Source organism: Ornithodoros turicata, chromosome 9 (genome assembly GCF_037126465.1).
Source record: "Ornithodoros turicata isolate Travis chromosome 9, ASM3712646v1, whole genome shotgun sequence".
Classification (NCBI taxonomy): Eukaryota; Metazoa; Arthropoda; class Arachnida; order Ixodida; family Argasidae; genus Ornithodoros; species Ornithodoros turicata.
The window spans coordinates 38,506,314-38,527,814 of NC_088209.1; the positions used below are offsets into that span (position 1 = coordinate 38,506,314).

The following is a 21,501-nucleotide window of genomic DNA, read 5'->3' on the forward strand; positions in this document are numbered from 1 at the left end:
ATACTTTGCCTTAATTTCGACTTCCCATTTGCAGCTTGCTCCAAAAGGAGAACAGTTTCAGTCAGCCACTTGCTCATGATGTAGCAACTGCTTCAAAGAACGCCTCTATGAATTGCATAATTTCGTGACATTTGAAAATCATCGGCGAGAGGTCCTACACGCAACCGGCGGTGAGTTGTCATGGCAACCAACCACCCGGTGTTGCAGTTCGTGGAAGACCAATATTTGCTTGGTAGCATATGAGTGCTGTGATGTGATAGAAAAAGAAAAAAAATTGGGGATTGAAGTCATGACGAAGTCAGGCTGGCTACCCCACACCACTTAGCCGCAGTTAGCACGCGTGTTTATTTATTTACTAATACTTCCAGGGCGTCATAGAAAGTACGAGCAATCACGGATAATGCTATGTATTAATTGACATCAACTGCGGGACCATCTGCAGCATAAAAATAAAAAAGTAGCAGTAAGAATGTGCGCATGTGCTAGAATAATTAACATCCACGACTCAGTTTGTGCAATATACAAAATCTGGTGAATTCCGCCTCACACGATCATTTACTCACACTATACATACTACACACTCTTAAAAATGAACTTCACCGCATAGCACATCCCCAACCAACCATAATCTCGAATGATATCGTTATCTGCCCTGATTTGTTGAAAACGGAAGGCGTACGCCTTTTTTGTGACAATTATGAACAGCATAAGTGTCACAGAAAAGGCGTACGCCTCCCGTTTCCAACAAATCAGGGCAGATAACGGTATCATTCGAGGTGATGGTTGGCTAGGTGTGTGCTATGCGGTGAAGTTCATTTTTAAGAGTGTAGTATTGATTAAAGGGGCACTAAAGTGCAAAAAATTATCGCGTAATGCAAAATGTCGTCGCCTTGACAACCAACACAACAACAACGGGATTCATCGCTTTTGTTGGAATCACCACCGCCATCATCATTGTCGTCATCGTTCCACGAGTTTTTCACCAATGTAACTGGTGCAAGTGTTGTGGAGTTGCTAACTAACACTAGTGACTACGGCAAGCCCTATCACCACCACCACCACCACCACCAACACTAGTGACTAGTCGTGACGTTGCCCACATCTGTAGGCCGACAACGGGGAGCCCTTTCACAGCCACCACCACCATCACACTAGTGAAGCCAAAATCTCCAGTTTACGTTTTTCTTTAAATCAATCAATAAATCGATCATCGTCACCAGTTCCGTCGTTCGTGATTTATGAGCGAAAGAAACCTCAATTTAAGCTTTCGCTCTCCCACTCCTTCTCACCAGGCGCGATGATGATGATGAAAGGTCTCGGATTGGTTTCCACATACGATCTCCCGCGGTGATTTGACACGTTTTTTGAGGGGACCAATCAGAGCTCTCTCCGCATCATCGGCCTTCTTGAAAAAGAGCGGGAAAGCGCAATTTGCGGTTTTCCGTTCGCGTGAAAACGGCCTCAGTTGGTAGAGTGTTCGCCTAATGATCTCAAGGTTGCGGGTTCGAACCCTGCCGTCTGTTACCTGTGTCTGTTTTTTGTGTGTGTGTGATTTTTTCTTTTTTGGTCCGGAGGAACTTTTTCTTTTCTTTCTTTTTGAATAGTAGCAACCCAAATATTGGCTGATCTCTCTCAACACTTAAAAAAAAAAAAAAAAACTCGACCGAGGATGCCAACTTGGTGACGTGGTACAAGTTGAACAACAAGCACCCCCAAGTGTGCAAAATTAATCCACAGACAAGCCTCTGTACCGTCGCTCATGGTCACAGTTGACTCTCGACATAAATCCGCGAATTATTATTATTATTATTATTATTATTATTATTATTATTATTATTATTATTATTATTAAATTTATTATCTTAAATCGGTCAGTAACGACGCAACGGCTCCATCCCGTTCCTTTTGTGTCAGTGTCGAGGTAACGGCAGTTTTTTTTTCAATACTCGACGAGAAATTTTTACGCTTTAGTCCCCCTTTAAGCGTGCACTGAGTTTTGCACGTATCACCGGACGCGCACGTGCACAGATAAACGCTCGCACGCATGAAGTGAAAGTTTGCGAAATTTCGTCAAAGTGCGCGACAGCGCAAGGCCCAGCCACCTGTTTACGCTATACCGACCTGAGTATCGATTCCCCATACCAACGGCGCAAGCCACGTGGGTGACGTGAGACATGTCCCCCTCGTTATTCATTCCCTTCCCATGCAAAAGCGGAAAACACCCCGTCGATGCAACTCCCGAAGTTCCTCACCTTTTTCCGGCGACAGGCAATTATCGAATGCCGAAAACTTTGTAAACGGGGTGAAATGGGATGCGGCGGATGGGGGGGAGGGGGAGGACATTGTTTCCGCGTGGCTCTTGTGAGTCTGCGAACATAGCAACAAGCTTGCGTCGCCTCCATTTTGACAGTTTAAACTGCGTGACGGCAAATTGATCCTAATATATATCCGCAGCTTTTGAAGAGCGGCAGAGTGGTAATGGTGTTTGCTTTGCAGGCGGTGCATGCTTTTTGTTTGTTTTCTATCTCTTTGTCTGAGCGCAAAGCGAACTCACGTCATACTGTCTCTGCGAGGGGTGCAACTAAATATTTGGAATGAGTTTTATGTTCCTTTATAAATAGCCGTTTTAATGATGTTTCCTAAAGATTCCAAATAACGACTTTACTAGTTGTGTTTACTCAACAACATCAATATTAAAAAAAAAACATGTAGTGGCTACCGCAGGGCATGTTGGTTTTTGTTTTGTTTTGTTTATTGTCATCACTAGGAAACAAAGAACAAGAAAAACCGTGGGGCGTGTCCAATAGCTTTCGCTAGTTAGTTAGTTTCGCTAGCGGTTAGTGTGAGCTATATGAAACCACGGTCCCTTGATAGCTTCCAAAGCTATCAAAGGACCGTGATGAAACGATGATCTGATGGGCCTCATTGGACAGTAAATATATAAGTGCACAAATGCGTAAAAGTCACATTGTGTGTCTAGCTAGGCTGATAGGTTTTCGTTCAAGCTGCGTACACTTGTTTACTTCCACAAAAAAAAGAAAAATAATAATAATAATCTCGATTGGGGAGTTTCATCGCCAGGGACGGTATTCTACCATCAAGAACGCCCAGACCACGGGAACCCTTACTCCACGATTTCGGCTGACTACTACTACTACTACTACTACATCATGACTATGGCCTGGGGTGATTCACCGCTTGAGAGCAGTACACTACCCCATTACACGAGAAGCGTTAGATGTGAAATATGAAAATGAAGTTATGAAGTTATTTCGGCTGAACGTTCCCCACGGCTGCGCGTTTCTATATCGCATCGGAATCGCTCCGTCACCAGGCTGCATCCAATGCGGTGTGCCAGAGGACACCGAACACATACTGCTCATCTGCGAGTGATTCGCAGCAAGTTGTGGAGTTCTCCGGGATGCCTTGGTCAGACACGACAACGGCCCTCCTAGCTCTTAAAAATGAACTTCACCGCATAGCACGCTCCTAGCCCACTGTCATCTCGAATGATATCGTTATCAGCCCTGATTTGTTGAAAACGGGAGGCGTACGCCTTTTTTTGTGACACTTACGCTGTTCATAATTGTCACAAAAAAGGCGTACGCCTCCCGTTTTCAACAAATTAGGGCAGATAACGATATCATTCGAGATGATGGTTGGCTAGGAGCTTGCTATGCGGTGAAGTTCATTTCTAAGAGTGTAGAACAAGCCTCCTTTTAGACTCCTTAGTAGCCAGACCTCGCTACCGTAAGCGTACTGGAGTAGCCAGCCCAATGTAGAGTTGGTTTACGTACCTACCTACTACATGTGGTATTTGTAAACGATCGCATCAGATTGCCGACATTTACATCTATCGATTTTGTCTGTACTTGCAGTGTGTCTCCTCACCTCTGGCATGGGTGTCATTCAACGCCACTGCTGGGGGGGGGGGGGGGGGGGATATGTTTATTGAGAAAAAAAGCAAGGAAAGGTTAGTCAGTCAAAGGTCGACTTGCTATTCCTTTCATAAAAAGGAACGAAGAAAAAGCAAAGGGAATGAAAAGATAGAAAGAAAACGAGAAAAGGAAAGAAACCATAGAAAGAAGCCTATTGTATGCAGTTCCCTGCAGACGTTCGCAAAAACATTACTTCTGCGAGAGGGGCTGTATACAAAACCGGTTGAATTCCCGTGGGAGTGCACCTGTGTTTATTCACCGGTGCTCTGCAGGCCCAAACGCAACGGGCATAAAAATATGTTTTCGTAGCCGCGTTCGCATTTAAACTTCAGGAAAAAAACGTCATCCTACGACACACACTGCTGGCCACCCAGGCTGCCATTCTGCGTTTAGCTCTTGCCATGTGCCACGGAGAACAACAGTTTACGAGTCGTGCAGGAAGCGAGAGCCAAACACCGCGTTAACGACTCCTCTGCGCTCAGTCTGGAATTATCATGGTCGCGTAAACATGTTTTTCAAACATCCAAGAAGAGCAGGTGATGACGGATAGGTGTACGTACGTACGCAGTATTAGTTCACTGATAATGTTCGAATTTATGGGTCCGTTATAATGAGGTTATCAATTTATTTTCTTTATATTCATTGCATCCCATTACATACATAATAGGGACTAAGAAATGCATAATATCAGACTGATACTGATAGGACATAACTCATGGTGAATGTAACGAGGATCTCACAAACACCTTCGAAGCTATCAATGATTCAGGCAAGTACACTCTTAAAAATGAACTTCACCACATAGCACGCTCCTAGCCAACAGTCATCTGGAATGATATCGTTATCTGCCCTGATTTGTTGAAAACGGGAGGCGTACGCCTTTTTTGTGACACTTATGCTGTTCATAATTGTCACAAAAAGACGTACGCCTCCCGTTTTCAACAAATCAGGGCAGATAACGATATCATTCGAGATGATGGTTGCTTGGAGCATGCTATGCGGTGAAGTTCATTTTTAAGAGTGTAGGCCAGGAAGGAGGTTATTTTTCATATCAAGATCAAGGCTATTTTTAGCTTCAGACCAAGTCTTTTTCTTTTCAGTAGTATGACACGCTGGTTGCGCGGTTACAAATTTCGAGAATGAATCCAGGTGTCCTATTTTGCACTAATTCAATTAGCTGGTAGTGTGTACCCTGATCATTATCCCAGGAAGAGTAGAGTAGAGTAGAGTAGAGGAAAACGGGGTGAAGTTTGCCTGTCAAAGGACTGCAAGCTTCACCCTCCTCGCGTGAAGAGGCTGCGTTTCCAAACTTGAAGAAGATAAGCCTTTGGTGCAGTACTGTCTAGACATGAGCTTGATCGAATGATAAATTTTGGCATACATAGCCTAAAGTGCGGGAAGCATTGATGATGATGATGTTTGAAAGAAAAAAAAAGCGGATTGTAGCCCTCATCACGAGGGCGGGAAGCATTGTCACTAATTTATTCATACATAGTATGCCACGAAAGATTACCAACAACAACAACAACAGTAACAACTACATAAATGACGATGAGATGAGGTGTTTCACCACAGCAATTCGGTACCAAACCTTAGTGCATATGGGGTAATATATAAGTAGGATGACGATGAAAAAGATGAGGCATACACACACGCACACACACACATGACATGAAAGGTTATCAGAAATGAAGACACCAAGATAATTGCAGTGAGGAACAGATAGGTTCTTGCGGATCAGTGGTGTGGATCAGGGAGATTAAAATCGATAGTGTCGTTGATAGTACACACTATTGAACGCGTCATCGTGCTATCGATGTCACTATCGAATGGCGAAGAAAACAAAAGTCGCTGCCGAGTTCTTCCTCTCGATTTTGCTCTTTTTCTCCTATCCGCATCACGGAGACACTACAAACGTTTCAGACGTTTCATTGCGTTTTGATCCCTTTCTTCCATGGTCCTTTGTCTGTGAGGAATCTTCAGTGTGTTCCTGTCCATGACAGCTCTATACCGATTTACAGTTCTGTACCGATTTTTATAAATGCATGGTACGACTACTAGTTGCTACGGATGCAAAACTTCCCAAAAAGTTGAACCGCTGAAAAAAAAAGAAGAAGAAGAAGAAGCAGAAATATTTATTTCACGTTCCTTTAGAAAAAATTTGAAAAAAAAAAAGAAAGATAAATTTTCGCTTGCACGACTCAGATCTTTTTTGCGAACATTAGAGAACGAATCAGTATATAATGTAAATGAGAAGTATATATCTTGTTTGTCTTAGAGCAAGGGAGCAGTTTTTAGATGCTATGACCAGAAGGACTGCAACAAACTACGAAAATTTAGTAACTGAGTTCATTGCAGCTCAACCATTCCATGCACGATCAATGTCAACATGATCACGTTGACGATTGGTTAGTTTGTCTGGACGTGGCATGTGTTTTGTTGATATTTTGGCCAAATTTAAGCATTATATTTGGCCAGAACTTTATATTTTTATTTTCGGGATTGACAATCTTGGGCAATTTTTCTGACGCCGAGGAAAAAAGAACGGATGGAAACCTGTTTTCTCTCTCTCTCTCTCTCTGTCTCTCACTATTTTTTTTTTCTTTTTACCCGAGGCCTATCATCTCTATTTCTTACTACTTAGGCTATACGTATGCTAGCACGTGTCATCAGCAACCTCCTTACAAATGCTCTCCCGAAATAGCGCACGTTTGCAGCTGATAAAAGATAGCTCAACCTCGGACTCGATCGCTATTGAGGCATCTCAGTTAGCTCAGGTATGTCAGACGTGCAAAGTCAGTCAGTCTCCCTCCGTTCTTCTCAAGATTTCTTCAGAACGAGAGGGCAGTTCCAATTTGCGCATTTGAAAGGAACGGAAGGGCCGAACCGGATGTCTGCCTCCTGTGCCGAGCAAAGTTCATTTCCGGACGACGAAAAAAAAAAAGAAGAAAAAAAAAAGAAAGGCGTTCTCCAGGTCGATGCTCTATTTCCTAGCCATATATCTACGCATGCAACCACCTCATCGAGGGGGAAGATTCTACGGAATGAACCCCCACCTCAATCAACTTATTCGTTTCTTGCCTAGGACAGAATTAGGGGGAGGGGATCTCTATGCGAGATTGGACATTACACCTCTGCGCATTGGACTTGGACTAGGATCGTCGCGCCCTCCTCGAAACGAGCTCTCCCAAATAGCCATCTTCTTTCGGGACTCAATTATTGATTTTTGTCTCTATATTATGCATGCTACGAGGGCCATCCTCTTTTCTAAAATTCCTCAGACCGCCGCTACTTCAGCCAACGGTAATTGAAGGATATGCAGAACGATTGGTTTCTGTAAATGTGTCATCATGAAGTAACTGTGGTCTCAAGTGGATTACTGCGTTTGGGGGGGGGGGGGGGGAACTACGTCATACATGGACATAACGGGGAAGAAGCAGACTCCGACTTTAGAAAGTAAATTGTGGCGGAGCAATTAGTTCACAGGACCCAGCTTGATTTTCTCGAAAGTATGGAACTACAAAATGAGTAATTACCTGACTGATTGATTTGTAGAAGAAAACAAATGGAGATATTAGTCCCGAGCCACTTGGGAGTAATTACCTAATAGTCATTAATTAGGGGATTTCTCGCAAAAACGAGACAGCAGAATGGGTAGGCAATCCTAGAATAAATAAAAATGTCACGTTACACTTTGGAACCGAGCACTTCAATATACGGGAGACCTGAGCAAAGCGGGATTATAAAAGTCACGAAACTATACGGAAGAGAAAACGTCCGAACAATACCAGGAGCAATATAAAATAAGCTATTCGCGTTTCATACAATTTGCGTTTCATGTAAAGCTGCTTTGTTTAATCAATCTCATTGTTACAACCGTCAGCGAAACAATGACGGCTTCTTCGACTTGTAAACGGAAGGAAATAAATTCCACCTTTCATATAGGGGGGGGGGGAGGGGGAATATGTTTATTATATATAAAAAATAAGAGGGAAAGGAGGCTTCCATATAGGAGCGCATTCGAGAAACAGTGTTTCCGAGCGCGCAGAATTTATTTCCATTCAAGCGCTGGGAAGGAACATCTGCAAGAAAATATCCATTGCCGATTCTACCTGGGGTGGAGTCTGCAGTTCGTCTTAATCAAAAGCTGATGAGATATAAGATCGACAGGAGTGTATATATTGTTATGTTTGGAAGCGATGGTACCTATACATTCGTTTAATATCTCCTCTGCTTCGAGGAAGACAAATAAGATATATCACACATTTCGAACGGATACAGATAGATTTTTGCTCGAAAGAAAATACGATTGGTACCGGTCTGGCGACGCCAAATGGAAACAAAGGGACATCGCTAACACACTGCCTTTCTCGGAAAGACAGTTCCACAATAAAAAAAAAAGTTGTTGATGGTCTTCGTTGGGCCTTTCTCTTCTCCGCTGGGAATGGATCTTTCTCCTTCAGTTAAGCTTGCGAGACTTGCCCGGTAACAGGCGAACAATAAAACCCAATACGATATTAAAAATAAAAAATAAACAGACATTTAATAAGAGTTTATAGCTGAACATTCACACTGCTGGACTCACAGCACCAAACTAAACACCAATGGCATGGTCGAGCGGGTTATGGCGTCCCGTTCGTTAGTGGTAGCCAAGGTCGTACTGAGGACTGGGAGGTTGTGGGTTCAAATCCTACCGCTGTGCTGTGCTGTCTCAGGTTTTCCCTGGGTTTTCCGATGACTTTACAGATGAATCTCGGCACAGTTCCCCCTGAAGTCGGTCCAGGACGCATACTAACCCCCGCTGTACCCCACTGCTTCCTGTTGTCCTCTCTCCATCTGTCTATACGTCTGTACGCCGCTTACACTCTAAAAACAGCACTTCGCCGCATAGCACGCTGTGCTCCAACCATTGCCAAGAATGATAGGGTTATCGCTTCTGATTCGAAGAGAGGGGGGGAGGGGGGCGTACGCCTTTTTGTGGCAATTTTCATATATCCAAATTGCCACAAAAAGGCGTACGCCCACCTCTCTCTTCGAATCAGAAGCGATAACCATATCATTCGCGGCCATGGTTGGCGCACAGCGTGTGCTATGCGGTGAAGTTCTGTTTTTAGATTGTATAGCCGCAGTTGGTTCGCGGTGCTAACACGGAATGATAAAAAAACAAACAGGCGAAGTTCATCTCAATTTAACAGCTGGGGGCACCAGAGTTGAGGGTGTTTTTTTAACCGTTCTCCAACACACACACACACACACACACGTAAGTTAGATGATGACGAGGTGGGCAACCCACCGTTCTAAAAAAAAAAAAAGAAGAAGAAGAAGCGGCACTCACATTCCATAGCACCTTGAACAGCACTTCGTTCATAAAAAAGGAAAACAGCAGCATGGTACAGCAACAACGAATAAATGATGACGTAGGGTGTTTCAAGATGGGGCGCAGGGAAATGATGTAACAACGCCCACAGCGCCACGTGGTACAACGTTCTCTGTGGCTATCAGTCTCCGGAGCTCTCCTATATGACCTTTATCGTGTGATAAAGCGTGCAAAAATGAATGTCTGTCGTCGAACAACAGAATGGCGAGGTCACGGGGAAGAGAAGGAGGGTGGAGAAACGACGCCGAAGGAAAGTGCTGAAAGAAGCCATCAACAGAGGAGGCCAAAGGACGTGATGAGATTTTGATGTCGACTTTGGAGAAGACGCGTTGCGTCATCAATACGTGAATGAACGCTAAAAACAGCGTCTTCGTTTCGCGAGAAAATGGATTTCTGGAAGCAACGGCACGTCGACTGCCCCTCGCCATGTTTCAGCAAAAAAAAAAAAAGTATCATGGCAAGTGCACCGGAAGGGTCAACTCGGTGCATGAGACGGACAGTCACGCGAGTAGAAAGTGTCTTAATGTAATCTAGTGTGACCTTATTTGCGCGCAGTAAGTGTGGACGAAGTGTGGCAACAAGCCAGAAGTGGCTAAACTAGGTACCGGATGCCCTATGTTTGGCAGAAGACAACGCCACATTCGCTGGATAAACATACACTGTCAATATTATGAGGAGGAAAAAGCTTTAGCCCAGCGAGTGTTCGGATTTTTCGAGTAACCGAAGCAAGTAGTACCCACAAGTAGTGCCACACGGCAAACTTAATGCATTAAACGGAATGGCATTTACTTCACCTTCTAACTAACTGTCATCTCGAATGACATCGTTCGTTCCCCTGATTTGTACCCCTGAGTCATTTTATTTAAAAAAAAGAAAGGAGTACAATCAGAGATAAGAGAAATGTGACAAGTAGCAAACAGAAATAATAAGTTATTTCACTGGTCCAATATATATTCGTGCACTTTGTACGTGAATGCCATATAGAACCTGAGACCCTGCAACGTCCGACAAACATATCTATATAGGTCCACCTTTGTCATATCACCAACTCGCCTGCATTTGAACTCTTCGCTGCGTAGAGGTGGGGCACAAAGCGTCATGACTACTTCACCATTTCCAATTGGAATACTGTCAGGCGGGGAGGGGGGGATATGTTTATTATATAAAAAAAGGAGGGAAGACTGTGAGGACACACTCAAGAAGTACCTGAGTACGTCCCTGAACTACCGAACTAAGAAAACACACACACACACATACATTGGATGATCATGAGGTGGGCCACCTAAGAAGAAGGCAGCTCTCTTATCACTACAGTCAGCAGAGGTCCCGCAGCATTCAAAGTTACGGTGGTGGAAAAAAATACGAGCGAATTCAACCGCTAATACAGACACTATGTACCACTTATACCGTCTCAAATGTGACACAGAGCGTTAAACCGTGTATGCACACGAGCGACATTCCCCCGGAAGCGGAAGATGCGAAAAGCGTCATAGCTTTCTGCTGTCACGTGATCGTGACCGCTCAACGTCGTGTCTTCACGTATACACCGCGGGGAATATCCTGCTACACAGCCACAAGATATTCCGTAGCAGACGACAGGAAAACACGCTGACGGTGTCGTCGTCTGCTAAATGCGCCAGTACGCCAATCCCGATATTCCGCACCGTGTGAATGCTCAACATAACACGGGACAGAACTTCCGCTCTGTGAGCGGTGTTTTCGCTTTTTCTTCCACTAGAATATTCGATGAGGATGTCGCCCGTGTGAATACGCGGAAAGAGTCGAAAAAAAAAAAAACAGCCCAAGAACGTAAGTTATTCAATCAGAACCAGCGAAGCCGCTTATGTAAAAAGTTATTTACGTACTCGGCCGAATTCCAGGCAGGTAAGCAAGCATGCCACCATCGCCATCGACGTCTGCCGTTCTCTTTGGCTGCGCACTCGCCGAAAGGATTTGACTTCCTGCCTCGCATCCATCATTGCGTGGCCGTTGTTTACTCTTCCTAGCTTATTATGCCTGAAATGCTTTGAATGGCAATTAGCGAAGCATGTTCCTCCTGAGCTAGCTGTGCCAGCATGAGCGGAAGCCCCGTCTTTATTTTAATGCTGTTGCGAAGCATGAATCTCTGCCCGAAAACCAAATATTTGTCCTCGTACGCGAGCCTAGAACACGGGTAAAGGTTGAGTACCGAAGCAAAGGCTTCCTATGCGTTCAACAGAGCCGGTTGTGTTTAGTCTCAAGGACCGCGCGTTGGCGATGTTCTTGGCGCGCTCACCTGTCTAACTCGGGCAACACTGCGCGCTTGGGTAACACTGTGTCCTGAGGCAACATTCTATACACTGTTAAAACAGAACTTCACCACATAGCACGCTCTTAATCAACCACCATACCGAATGATATCATTCTGTGTCATGATTTGTTCAAAACAGGGGGAGGAGCCTATCTGGGACGAGCCTAATGTGTCCCAGATAGGCTCCTCCTCCCATTTTCAGCAAATAAGGACACAGAATGATATCATTACGAATGACGGTTGGCTAGGAGCGTGTTATGTGGTGAAGTTCTGTTTTAACAGTGTACGCGTACAGGTGGTGTGGGGTGGCTACCGGACTCCGGACAATCAATTTGGCTATTGGAATTTTAGCTTTTGTTTTTAGGTGCGTCTTCCTTGTTACATCAAGAAGTCGTGGAAAGACAATGCAATGAAAATAAGCACGTTTTACAACTGGGCCTTGTAACACTGTATGGAAGCCCCGAAGTTGTGTGATGTTAGAAGAAGTTGTGTAAAGGAAGCTCTCCGCCACTCGTTGAAACGGGGACTAGCGAAGCAATCTGCGACGCGTTGGATGTTAAGATTAGTCAGGTCTGCGGCCAAATTGGTTCAGAAATAAAAACAGCAGAACGGGGAGTAATTTTGGGGTACTCCAAATGAAAATGATTCCTAAAATTGTTTAAAATTTAAATTTGCTCTAATTTTCGAGGTAGAGAGGCGCTTTCGAAAAAACTGCATCGCGGAAACATGACGCTATGTCGAAAAAAAAAAGAACAAAACGAAAAGAAAATCTCCATTCCGCCTCATTAGCGCGACTTTTGCTTCATAAACGACTACCGCGAGGAAAAGTTGAAACGAAAACTGAAACCGAGTCTATAACGTTTGCAGCATCCACCATGTGTCCGGAGCAGTGAGCGAAGCGCAGGATATCGCGCAGGATATCGCGGCTGCACAGTTGGCAAGGCCAGTCGATCACTCAGCTTGTTGGCTAGAAACTTTGAGAACGCTCCCCCAAACGTAAAGAAACGCCATTGGGTTGAGTTGAGTTGATAAGAAAAGAAAAAAACTGAGAAATAGGTACTCACGCAGGCAGTCAAGCAGGCATAGGAAGAGTTCAGTGCGTTCATATTTTTCTTTCTTTTCCAATCCAATCCAATCAGTGCGTTCAGTGCGTTCAGTGCTCCAATATGCCTATGTATTATGGGACACCACTTCACTAGTCATAACAAGTAAAATGGAAAAAGTTCAAAACGATGGTGCAAAATTTGTCTACTTCCGATACAGATATGGTGAAAGTGTCACTCAGAGAGATGGCCATGCTGGGTCGGGGATCTGTTCTCTGATCGTCGTAGAAATTTCCGATTAAGCTTTTTTTATTGTATCTACCACGGTATATTTCTCCACCTACATATGTGTCTTCCAGAGTGGGTCATACTGAGAAAGTCCGCGGGTATGTCTACCGAACAGACGTCTTTAAATATACTCATTCCTTCCATGGTCTATCTCACAGTGGAACAGCCTTTCTCAAAAGGCAGTCCTTGAGCGAAACGTTAATCTATTTCTTAATACGTTGTGCACTAGCATATAGCGTTATTAATATTTTGTTTACAATGACTATTGATTGATTGATTGATTGAAAGAAAGAAAAAAAATGGGGATTGTAGCCCTCATCACGAGGGCCGGCTACCCCAGATCACCTAAGGAAAGGAATTCCAGACACATCCACCATCACCCAGTGGAGATGTCGCGAAGCGGCGACGAACGCCACAGACAGGTCATAGCCCATCTAACAGCTTGGTGTCCCTTAAAAACTGTGTAACGGCTCGCAAAGCTGGCAGTTGAGTGCTCATTGGCCATGGGCCCAGCACCTTCTGCACTCCGAAGGGTCGATTGTCAACCCGGCCTAACGCGGCTACAAGTCTGTCACGACACTCAGAGTATCTTGGGCACGTAACTATAATATGTTCGACGTCTTCGATTGAGCCACAGACTGGACAGTTAGGAGAGTCCGCCTTCCCAAGCCTGTACAGGAGTCTTGCACTGTATGGTACATTGAGCCGGAGCCTGTGAAACAATGACGTAATCTGCCGTGGCATGGATGTTGGGAGGACCAGAGCTAGTTCGGGGTCAACCCGGTGCAGAAGGGAAGATCCAGCCTCGCCACAAAACCATTGATCTTTTGACAGCTTATGGCTCAGAGACTTTAAGGCACTCTTGGCGTCCACCTTCGTGAAGTAAACACTGCGGAATGTACTATTTCCATGTGCTTTCCCGGCGTTGTGATCGGCCGCATCATGTCCGGTGATCCCACAGTGGCCAGGTATCCACCGGAAAATCACGTCATGGCCAGCGATCACTGCTTTTTGGTGCGCTACTAGTATGTCATTCAGTACAGGAGCTGTGAGGTGGTGTGTACTCGGTGTCATAAGGGTCTGTAAAGCGGCTTTAGAATCACAGAAAATCACCCATTTTCCCTGGGAAGGCGCGCACGAGATATGCTCTATGGCTAGAAGAAGAGCGTGTAGCTCTGCTGCTGTCGACGAAGTACGATGCGATAGTCGAGCACTGCGCGCAGTATTCGACGCTGGTACAACGAAGGCACAGGCGGATCCTGTAGATATTGTGGAGCCATCCGTATATACCGCCGTGCGATCATCCAGACGTTGGATCAATTCTAAGCTCAGCTGTCGCTGCATGCAAGGGGGTGAGGACTTCTTCGACGAAAGGCCTGGAACTTCTGCATTGACTCTGAGAGGCACAACACTCCACCATGGCAAAGGCGATGCTGGAATGCGTTTATATGATGGTGAGATGCCTCGGTATGGCAGAATGGCCTGGTGAAAAGTGGAATTATCTCTCTTATTAATTGCTTCAACAAGGTGGTGCCGACGATGACGCGTTGACAGTCGGATGAAGTGACGAAGTGATTCCTGAACTCTTAGAGCTGGGACCGGAGGTTCTTTCGCTTCTGCAACTGTGAGCTGGTTAGAAGCTGACCGATGAACCCCCAAGCACACTTTTAGGCTCCTTGCAACCACACTCTCGAGGATAGATTCTGAGGTGGGACACAGACCTTGTAGAAGTGGCAGGGAGTACGCCAACATCTGACGAATTAGTGAATGATGCAGACCGAGCATAGCACAATGACTATTAGTATGTCTGTTATGTATTAGTATTGTTTATTAGTATAGTATCAAGTGCACGTCGTCCACTTGCAGGATGTTATCCGTATTTGCTTTGTAATCACCCTCCCACTGTTATGCCTTTTGGCGCTGTACACTGTTAAACATGGGGGGGGGGGGGTAATGACAGGATCGGCTCGCCGTTGTCGGCCACACAGTAGTGGGCGTCGTCACGACTATAGAAAAAAAAAAACGAAAAAAAAAAAACGGATGGAGAATAGAGGATGAAGGGTGGAGATGCGTAGAGGGTGCATGAGTTCGTCGGGGAGAGCAAAGTGTTAAAGGGGTCGTTGAGCAAGACCCGCCTTCTGCAGAAAGAGAACAAGGTTATTACGGTTAAGGTTATTTTATTTATTAAGATACCTCCGCACTTAAAAATGAGTTTCACCACATAGCACGCTCCTAGCCAACCATCATCCCGAATGACAACGTTCTCGCCCCTGATTTGTTGAAAACGGGAGGCGGAGCCTATTTTGTAACATTATGCACGTGCATAATGTTATTAAATAGGCTCCGCCTCACGTTTTCAACAAATCAGGGGCGAGAACGTTGTCATTCGGGATGATGGTTGGCTAGGAGCGTGCTATGTGGTGAAACTCATTTTTTAAGAGCGTAGTTATTAATAAATAAAATAAATAAGTAAATACAAAAACTCTATCGGGGTAAATGGCACTCGTCCATGCTTGCATAGACTACTCATGGACAGCCTCGGACTCAAATCCAAAGCCACGACCGCCACAAGACAACAATCCAGAGCTTTTCTGGAGACGTTTAAACAAACAGTGACTATGTTACAATTAAGCAATACTTCCTTTCTTTCCCCTTCGTGTAAAAAAGGAGTAGAAAGCTATCTGGTTGACTTTACTAGGCTTTCGAGCCTTTGGTCCGAAAGCCATTTGAAAGGGGCGTGCAGTAGGGTTGCTTGTCATCAACGAAATCCTGGAGATTGAATCAGGGACGGCGCTCTGGCTTTCTTTCTCCAACGCCGTCTGCCGCGTATATGTAGGGGCGTCGTACCGTTTCCTCCGATGTGGCAGATGGCATCGCATACCCTCCTTCCAGGGAACCATTATGGATCTCCGGAGGCCATTATGAAGCCGCAAGTCAAGACTCGATCATCTCTCTGCGTCAGATGCGCCTCATATCTGTCACGTTGAGTGACCCATCGCCCTCATCCACGACAGCAGGCGATAGAGATGTGCACTGCGCAGTAAGCACGGAGAAGCAGAAACCACTCGCGTGGTACATTTATGGAATGAGGGCTCGTCTACAAAAAGCGAATCAGATAGGGAAATAATTATTCAAAATCCTGGCATGGTGATTTCTTGGTGAAATCTTGTTTCGCCATTCCCGTTATCAGAACGGTTCTCTCCTACATTACTTTCTCTCTTTCGTCCCCTTGATCGTTCTTCAGCTACCCTTGCCTTCTTGACAGACCTTGCCTTTGTTTCTTCGAGAGAGAGAGAGAGAGAGAGAAAAAAAAAAAACATGTATACCTCTCCAATTTTCGTTTATTTTCCAGAGTCTATGAGGTCAATAGATCAGCAAAGTCGACGTTCTGCGACACGCGGGCAGGCCTTTTCAATTGACGTCATAGTTGCAGCTCACCTCGTGTCGACTTTATAGCACACGATCATTTTTGTTTTATTCTTCTCATTTCGCGTAAATCCTTGAAATCAGTCAGATGCTCACAACACTGTTCGAATCCCATGGGACGTGAAGTAAATGTATGGCACGCAAATAACGCATGCAGTCGCGAGAACGTAGGAGCGCGCGCGCGCTAGGACGAGTCCACCAGCTGACGCGAGCGCGGTGGGAGTGCGTCGATCTCCGTCGGCGACTGCGCAGCAGCAGCAGCTGAAGCGGCTGCCAAGCAGCAGAAGGAGCCGAGCGAGTGGTCGGCGCGCCGGCATCGGAACGGCGTGCTGTGCGCGAGATCGAGAGGATCATCGAGAGGATCATCGAGAGCAGCACCGTGAGGAGTTTGAACGACGTCGAGCTGAGACGAGCCCCTCGCGGGTAGTCATGGATAGCGGTGGCGGCTACCCCGATCCTCAAATGCAGCCGCCGGTGCAGCATCAGCTTCAGGCGCCGCAAGTGATTACGACCGGACCTCCGCCACCTCCGGTCAAGCCTCCAGCTCCGGCGCCGCCGGTCGTCACGGTGGCGCCCCCGCCACCAGTGGTACCACACCATACGGCTATGGGGCCCCACCTCGTGCAGGATCGGCAACGCTATTCCAACCCACCGGGACATCAGTGGATGGCCACAGGGGCAGCCGGTGAGCTCACCCGTTTCTATGCGCGAGCACTAATGTGGTCAACACCATGTGAACTGCCGCACGGCAGCCGTACCGTCGATTGTAGTAGGACCTCGTGCACTCAATCGCACGCTCAAAGATTTGGTGTGGGTTCCTCGCCACATAGTGGAACGCTGTCTAGTTTGCCATTAAGAGCTCTGCTTCGTGAATTTTGCAGGCGAGAGAATTAATTTGTTTTAATGAGTCGTACGGCGCAAACAGTCTTCACACTTGAGCCTCAAGTGCGTCTCATCTTTATTTTATTTCAAGACGTCTGACATTTGTCTGACAGCTGTTCTGTTTTGGAAAGGGTAGTACGTTACATCATTAACCCTCTATACTTTGCCTGTTCAACAGACAAATACTGACGTTGTACTTCTGTGAAAATCTCACTTACGTGTCCCATCTGGAAAACAATATGCAAACTGCAGCGGTACTGGTGACTTTCGGTCTCCTAGAAAACATAATTGGTGGGAAAAGTATGCAGGCGTATCGAGTACATTTTCTTTTTTTTAAAAAAAAGGAAAAGGTAGCGAGCAAGCAAGCTGCTGTGAGAGTGGTGGCAACGCAACCCCCGAGTTTTGACACGTGACAAATGATGACACTAAGCGCCCAGAGTGAGACGCGTCCGCATCTTTTTTTTTTTTTTTTTTTGCAACCGAGCAAAAGTGTTGGATAGACCGTGTCGCTCGGACGTCTCGTTTGTTACTTTTCTTCTTCTTCTTCTTTATTCTCGTTTGCTAAGTGATGATGGTACGCGCATTACACCGTCTACACTTCTTAAAACAGAACCATACACCACATAGCACAGCTTGATACCGTTATCAGACCTGATGTGTTGCAGGCGTGGGGCGTACGCCTTTTTGTGGCAAATAATGTAACTGCATAAGTGTTACAAAAGGCCGTACGCCGCCAGTTTTCCAACAAATCAGGAGACAGAATAATGCCATTCGGTATTACGGTTGCTGCATACTCTAAAAACAGCACTTACAGCCGCATACATAGCACGCTTTGCCCCAACCATTGACACGAATGATAGGGTTATTGCTTTTGATTCGGAGGGGGAGGGGGCGTACGCCTTTTTTGTGTCAGTTTTGATATGTGATGATTACCACAAAACGGCCTACGCCCCCCTCTCTTTTCGAATCAGGTAGCGATAACCCTATCGGCGCAGAGTGTGCTACACTCTTAAAAATGAACTTCACCGCACAGCACGCTCCTAGCCAACCATCATCTCGAATGATATCGTTATCTGCCCTGATTTGTTGAAAACGGGAGGTGTACGCCTTTTTTGTGACAATTATGAACAGCATAAGTGTCACAGAAAAGGCGTACGCCTCCCGTTTTCAACAAACCAGGGCAGATAACGATATCATTCGAGATGATGGTTGGCTAGGAGCGTGCTGTGCGGTGAAGTTCATTTTTAAGAGTGTACCTGGCGAAGTCCTGTTTTTAGAGTGTAGGAGTGTGCTATGCACTCTGAAAACAGAACTTCACCGCATAGCCCGCTGTACGCCAACCATTGCGAAGAATGATAGACTTATCGCTTCTGATTTGAAGAAAAAGGTGGGCGTACGCCTTTTTGTGGCAATTTTCATATATCCAAATTGCCACAAAAAGTCGTACTCCCACCTCTCTCTTCGAATCAGAAGTGATAACCTTATCATTCGCGGCAATGGTTGGCGCACAGCGTGCTATGCGGCGAAGTCCTGTTTTTAGAGTGTGCGGTACCATTCTGGTGTAAAGTTTGGTCCTCAACGTATTGCGTGGCAAAGTTCTGCTTTGTGCACGTCTTTTTTGGTCCGCATGGATTTGGATCTCGCTGTTGGTGCTCTCCTCCGTCAAGTGCTCGGAGAACGGTCTGCGCTCCTATATATATACCCGGATATACTCCTTACCCATAATGGGCACCTTATAACCAGGCACCAAATAATGCTCCCAATCCGTCACGCGGTCCGACAGTTAAAGAGAAAGGCGACCCGCGTTATGCAAAGTTGCCTTCCTTCTACACGCTGAGCGAGTAAATTGTGATGGCACTGCGACGTATCTATTTTGCAAGTGAAAACAGGGTCGTGGAGTAGACAGGTTGCACACCGAGCTCACGTCTCGGAAAAGAATGCATCTGCGTCGCTTTCCCCGCACCAAACCGTAAAAAAATATGGTCGAAAAAAAAAAAATACGGGCACATCCCGTATGGCTCTGATGAACATTTTTCCTTACTTTTTCTTTTTTTTTTTTTTCTGTCACGTGGAAAGAAAAATGGTGCTGCAGTGACGGTTGCTTTTCAAATGCAACGTTCTTTTTTTTTTTCTTTAAATGTCGCGCAAATGTTGAAAGTTGCGTTCGGTTCACAGTGCACGCGGAGCAATTTTCTTAAAGCCCTTATCCTGTCGCAACGTTTGATTGATGCTTTATCGATAGGAATGGGCGTAACGCTGTGAAATGTCAAAGATCACACGCTCACACGCGCTCTTTTGGAGAAATTTAGTTTCATATCTGTTCGGGGTAAACGACACGGTGCCTCGTGCTTTCGAATTCTTTCATCGCTTAAGTTCCCGATAAAACCGGCACTAGCTTACCGACGCAAAAGAAAAAAAAATCAACTGTTACACAATTTAAAGCGACGTATCTGTTTAAAATATATAGTTAGAGGTACGGCTGTATAGGGACGTTATGAGATAACGTTACTGATAAAATATCACGCGAAGGCTCCGATATGTCTTCGCTGTCACGCGTACCACGGATCAGTGGCTACATTCAATAGCAGTGGCGCTGATCGAATTCGGCTGTGAGGCCTGTCGAAGGAAACGACGTCTTTATGCGAATCCCAGCGATCGAGCAGAAAATAAGGAAAGGAAGCGGCGTCGAAAGTGGAACTGGGTACTATAAACCCGAGCGCCCTTTTTTTTCCCTCCGAGTCTAATGAGCCAGGGAATCCTATCGAGCCCCCCGGGCTCATCGTTCGCTTCCTCCTTCTTATAGGGACAGTGCGAGGCCATGCAGCTATATAGAGCTTTGCGGTTACATCACATGCCAACCATCCCCCGGGTGTCACGTGTTTCTCTGCAGCCAACAAGGATGACGTTCGAACTTGTCGGCAGGACGATTGGCTATGACAACAAAGGAAGGCGACCACTAAAGGTTCTAGCTCAGAACGCAGCATTCTATAAAGTTTCGCACTCACACTCTAAAAACTGAACTTCACCGCATAGCACGCTCTGTGCCAACCATTGCCACGAATGATTGGGTTATCGATTCTGATTCGAGGAGAGATAGAGGCGTACGCCTTTTTGTGTCAATTATCATATATCCAAATTGACACAAAAAGGCGTACGCCTCCCTCTCTCCTCGAATCAGAAGCGATAACCGTATCATTCGTGGCAATGGTTGGCGCAAAGCGTGCTATGTGGTGAAGTTCAGTTTTTAGAGTGCAGACGAGCATTGCTTCCGCATCAACATATTGATTGATGACTTCACCGCATAACATTTGTTAAAACAGAGCTTCACCACATAGCACGCTCCTAGCCAACCATCATCCCGAGAGACATCGTCGCGCTCCCCTGATTGGTTAAAATCGGGAGGCGTGCGCCTTTTTGTGACACTTGTGCAGTTACGGTATGTTATTTGTCACAAAAAGGCGTACGGCCCCGATTTTCTCAAATCGGGAGTGATAACGGTATCATTATGTGCTAAACTGTTAAAACAGAACTTCACCACATAGCACGCTCCTTGCCAACCATCATTCCGAGTGGTATCATTCTGTGTCCTGATTTGTTGAAAACAGGGGGGAGGTGCCTCTCTGGGACAAGCATAATGTGTCTCAGATAGGCGCCTCCTCCCATTTTTATCAAATCAATGCAGATTATGATATCATTCGGAATGATGGTTGGCTAGGAGCGTTGCTATGTGGTGTAGCTCTGTTTGACTAGTGTATGATTGCCTTTCACTTTGTTATGAGGTGAAGTTTTCTTTTAAGAGTGTAGGAGCCAACTACACCACTCGAGCTTTCTTCTGCTGCTCACATATGCCGTGTAGTGATCACGCTAGAAATTAAGACTAAACTAGACTGAGTGTTTAATACACATCAAGAAGTAGACAGTGAAACATTTAGGACAACAGCCCTAGCTCCAATGAGAAAACGAAACGGCATGGATACAGGCAAGCTGGTTGACGAAATCTATTGAAGATGGAGCCTGAGCTTTGGCGAACACTGTTTCGGGCGAACTTGATGTTTGTCTTTTGTCCCTCCGTGTTATCCATAGCTCATACTTTATCTTCAAGGGATTTCTCCATTGAAACTTTTTTTTATTTGTTCTGCGAAAATTTTTTTCTTCCTCCCGCTGACCGGCCGTTGTCACGTGTGGTCGTCGATTCCTAGATTTCATTTTTCCAACGAATCTATAAATAACTTAATGATGGAAGCCTATGGACGTCGA

General features: G+C 45.6%; 1 protein-coding gene across 3 annotated transcripts in view; it reads left to right on the plus strand.

Moving 5' to 3' along the window:
• Positions 1–21,501, plus strand: part of LOC135368861 (band 7 protein AGAP004871-like) — a 335,172-nt gene that overhangs the window by 222,631 nt on the left and 91,040 nt on the right. For 2 of the 3 annotated variants that reach the window (XM_064602401.1, XM_064602403.1), the window contains exon 1: positions 16,565–17,047. The exons of the other annotated variant lie outside the window; for it this stretch is intronic. In XM_064602401.1, the coding sequence (XP_064458471.1) occupies positions 16,792–17,047 (256 nt within the window). In that variant the 5' untranslated portion in view covers positions 16,565–16,791. Of the gene's footprint in view, positions 1–16,564; positions 17,048–21,501 lie in introns of those variants that run through there. 3 annotated transcript variants of the gene reach the window in all.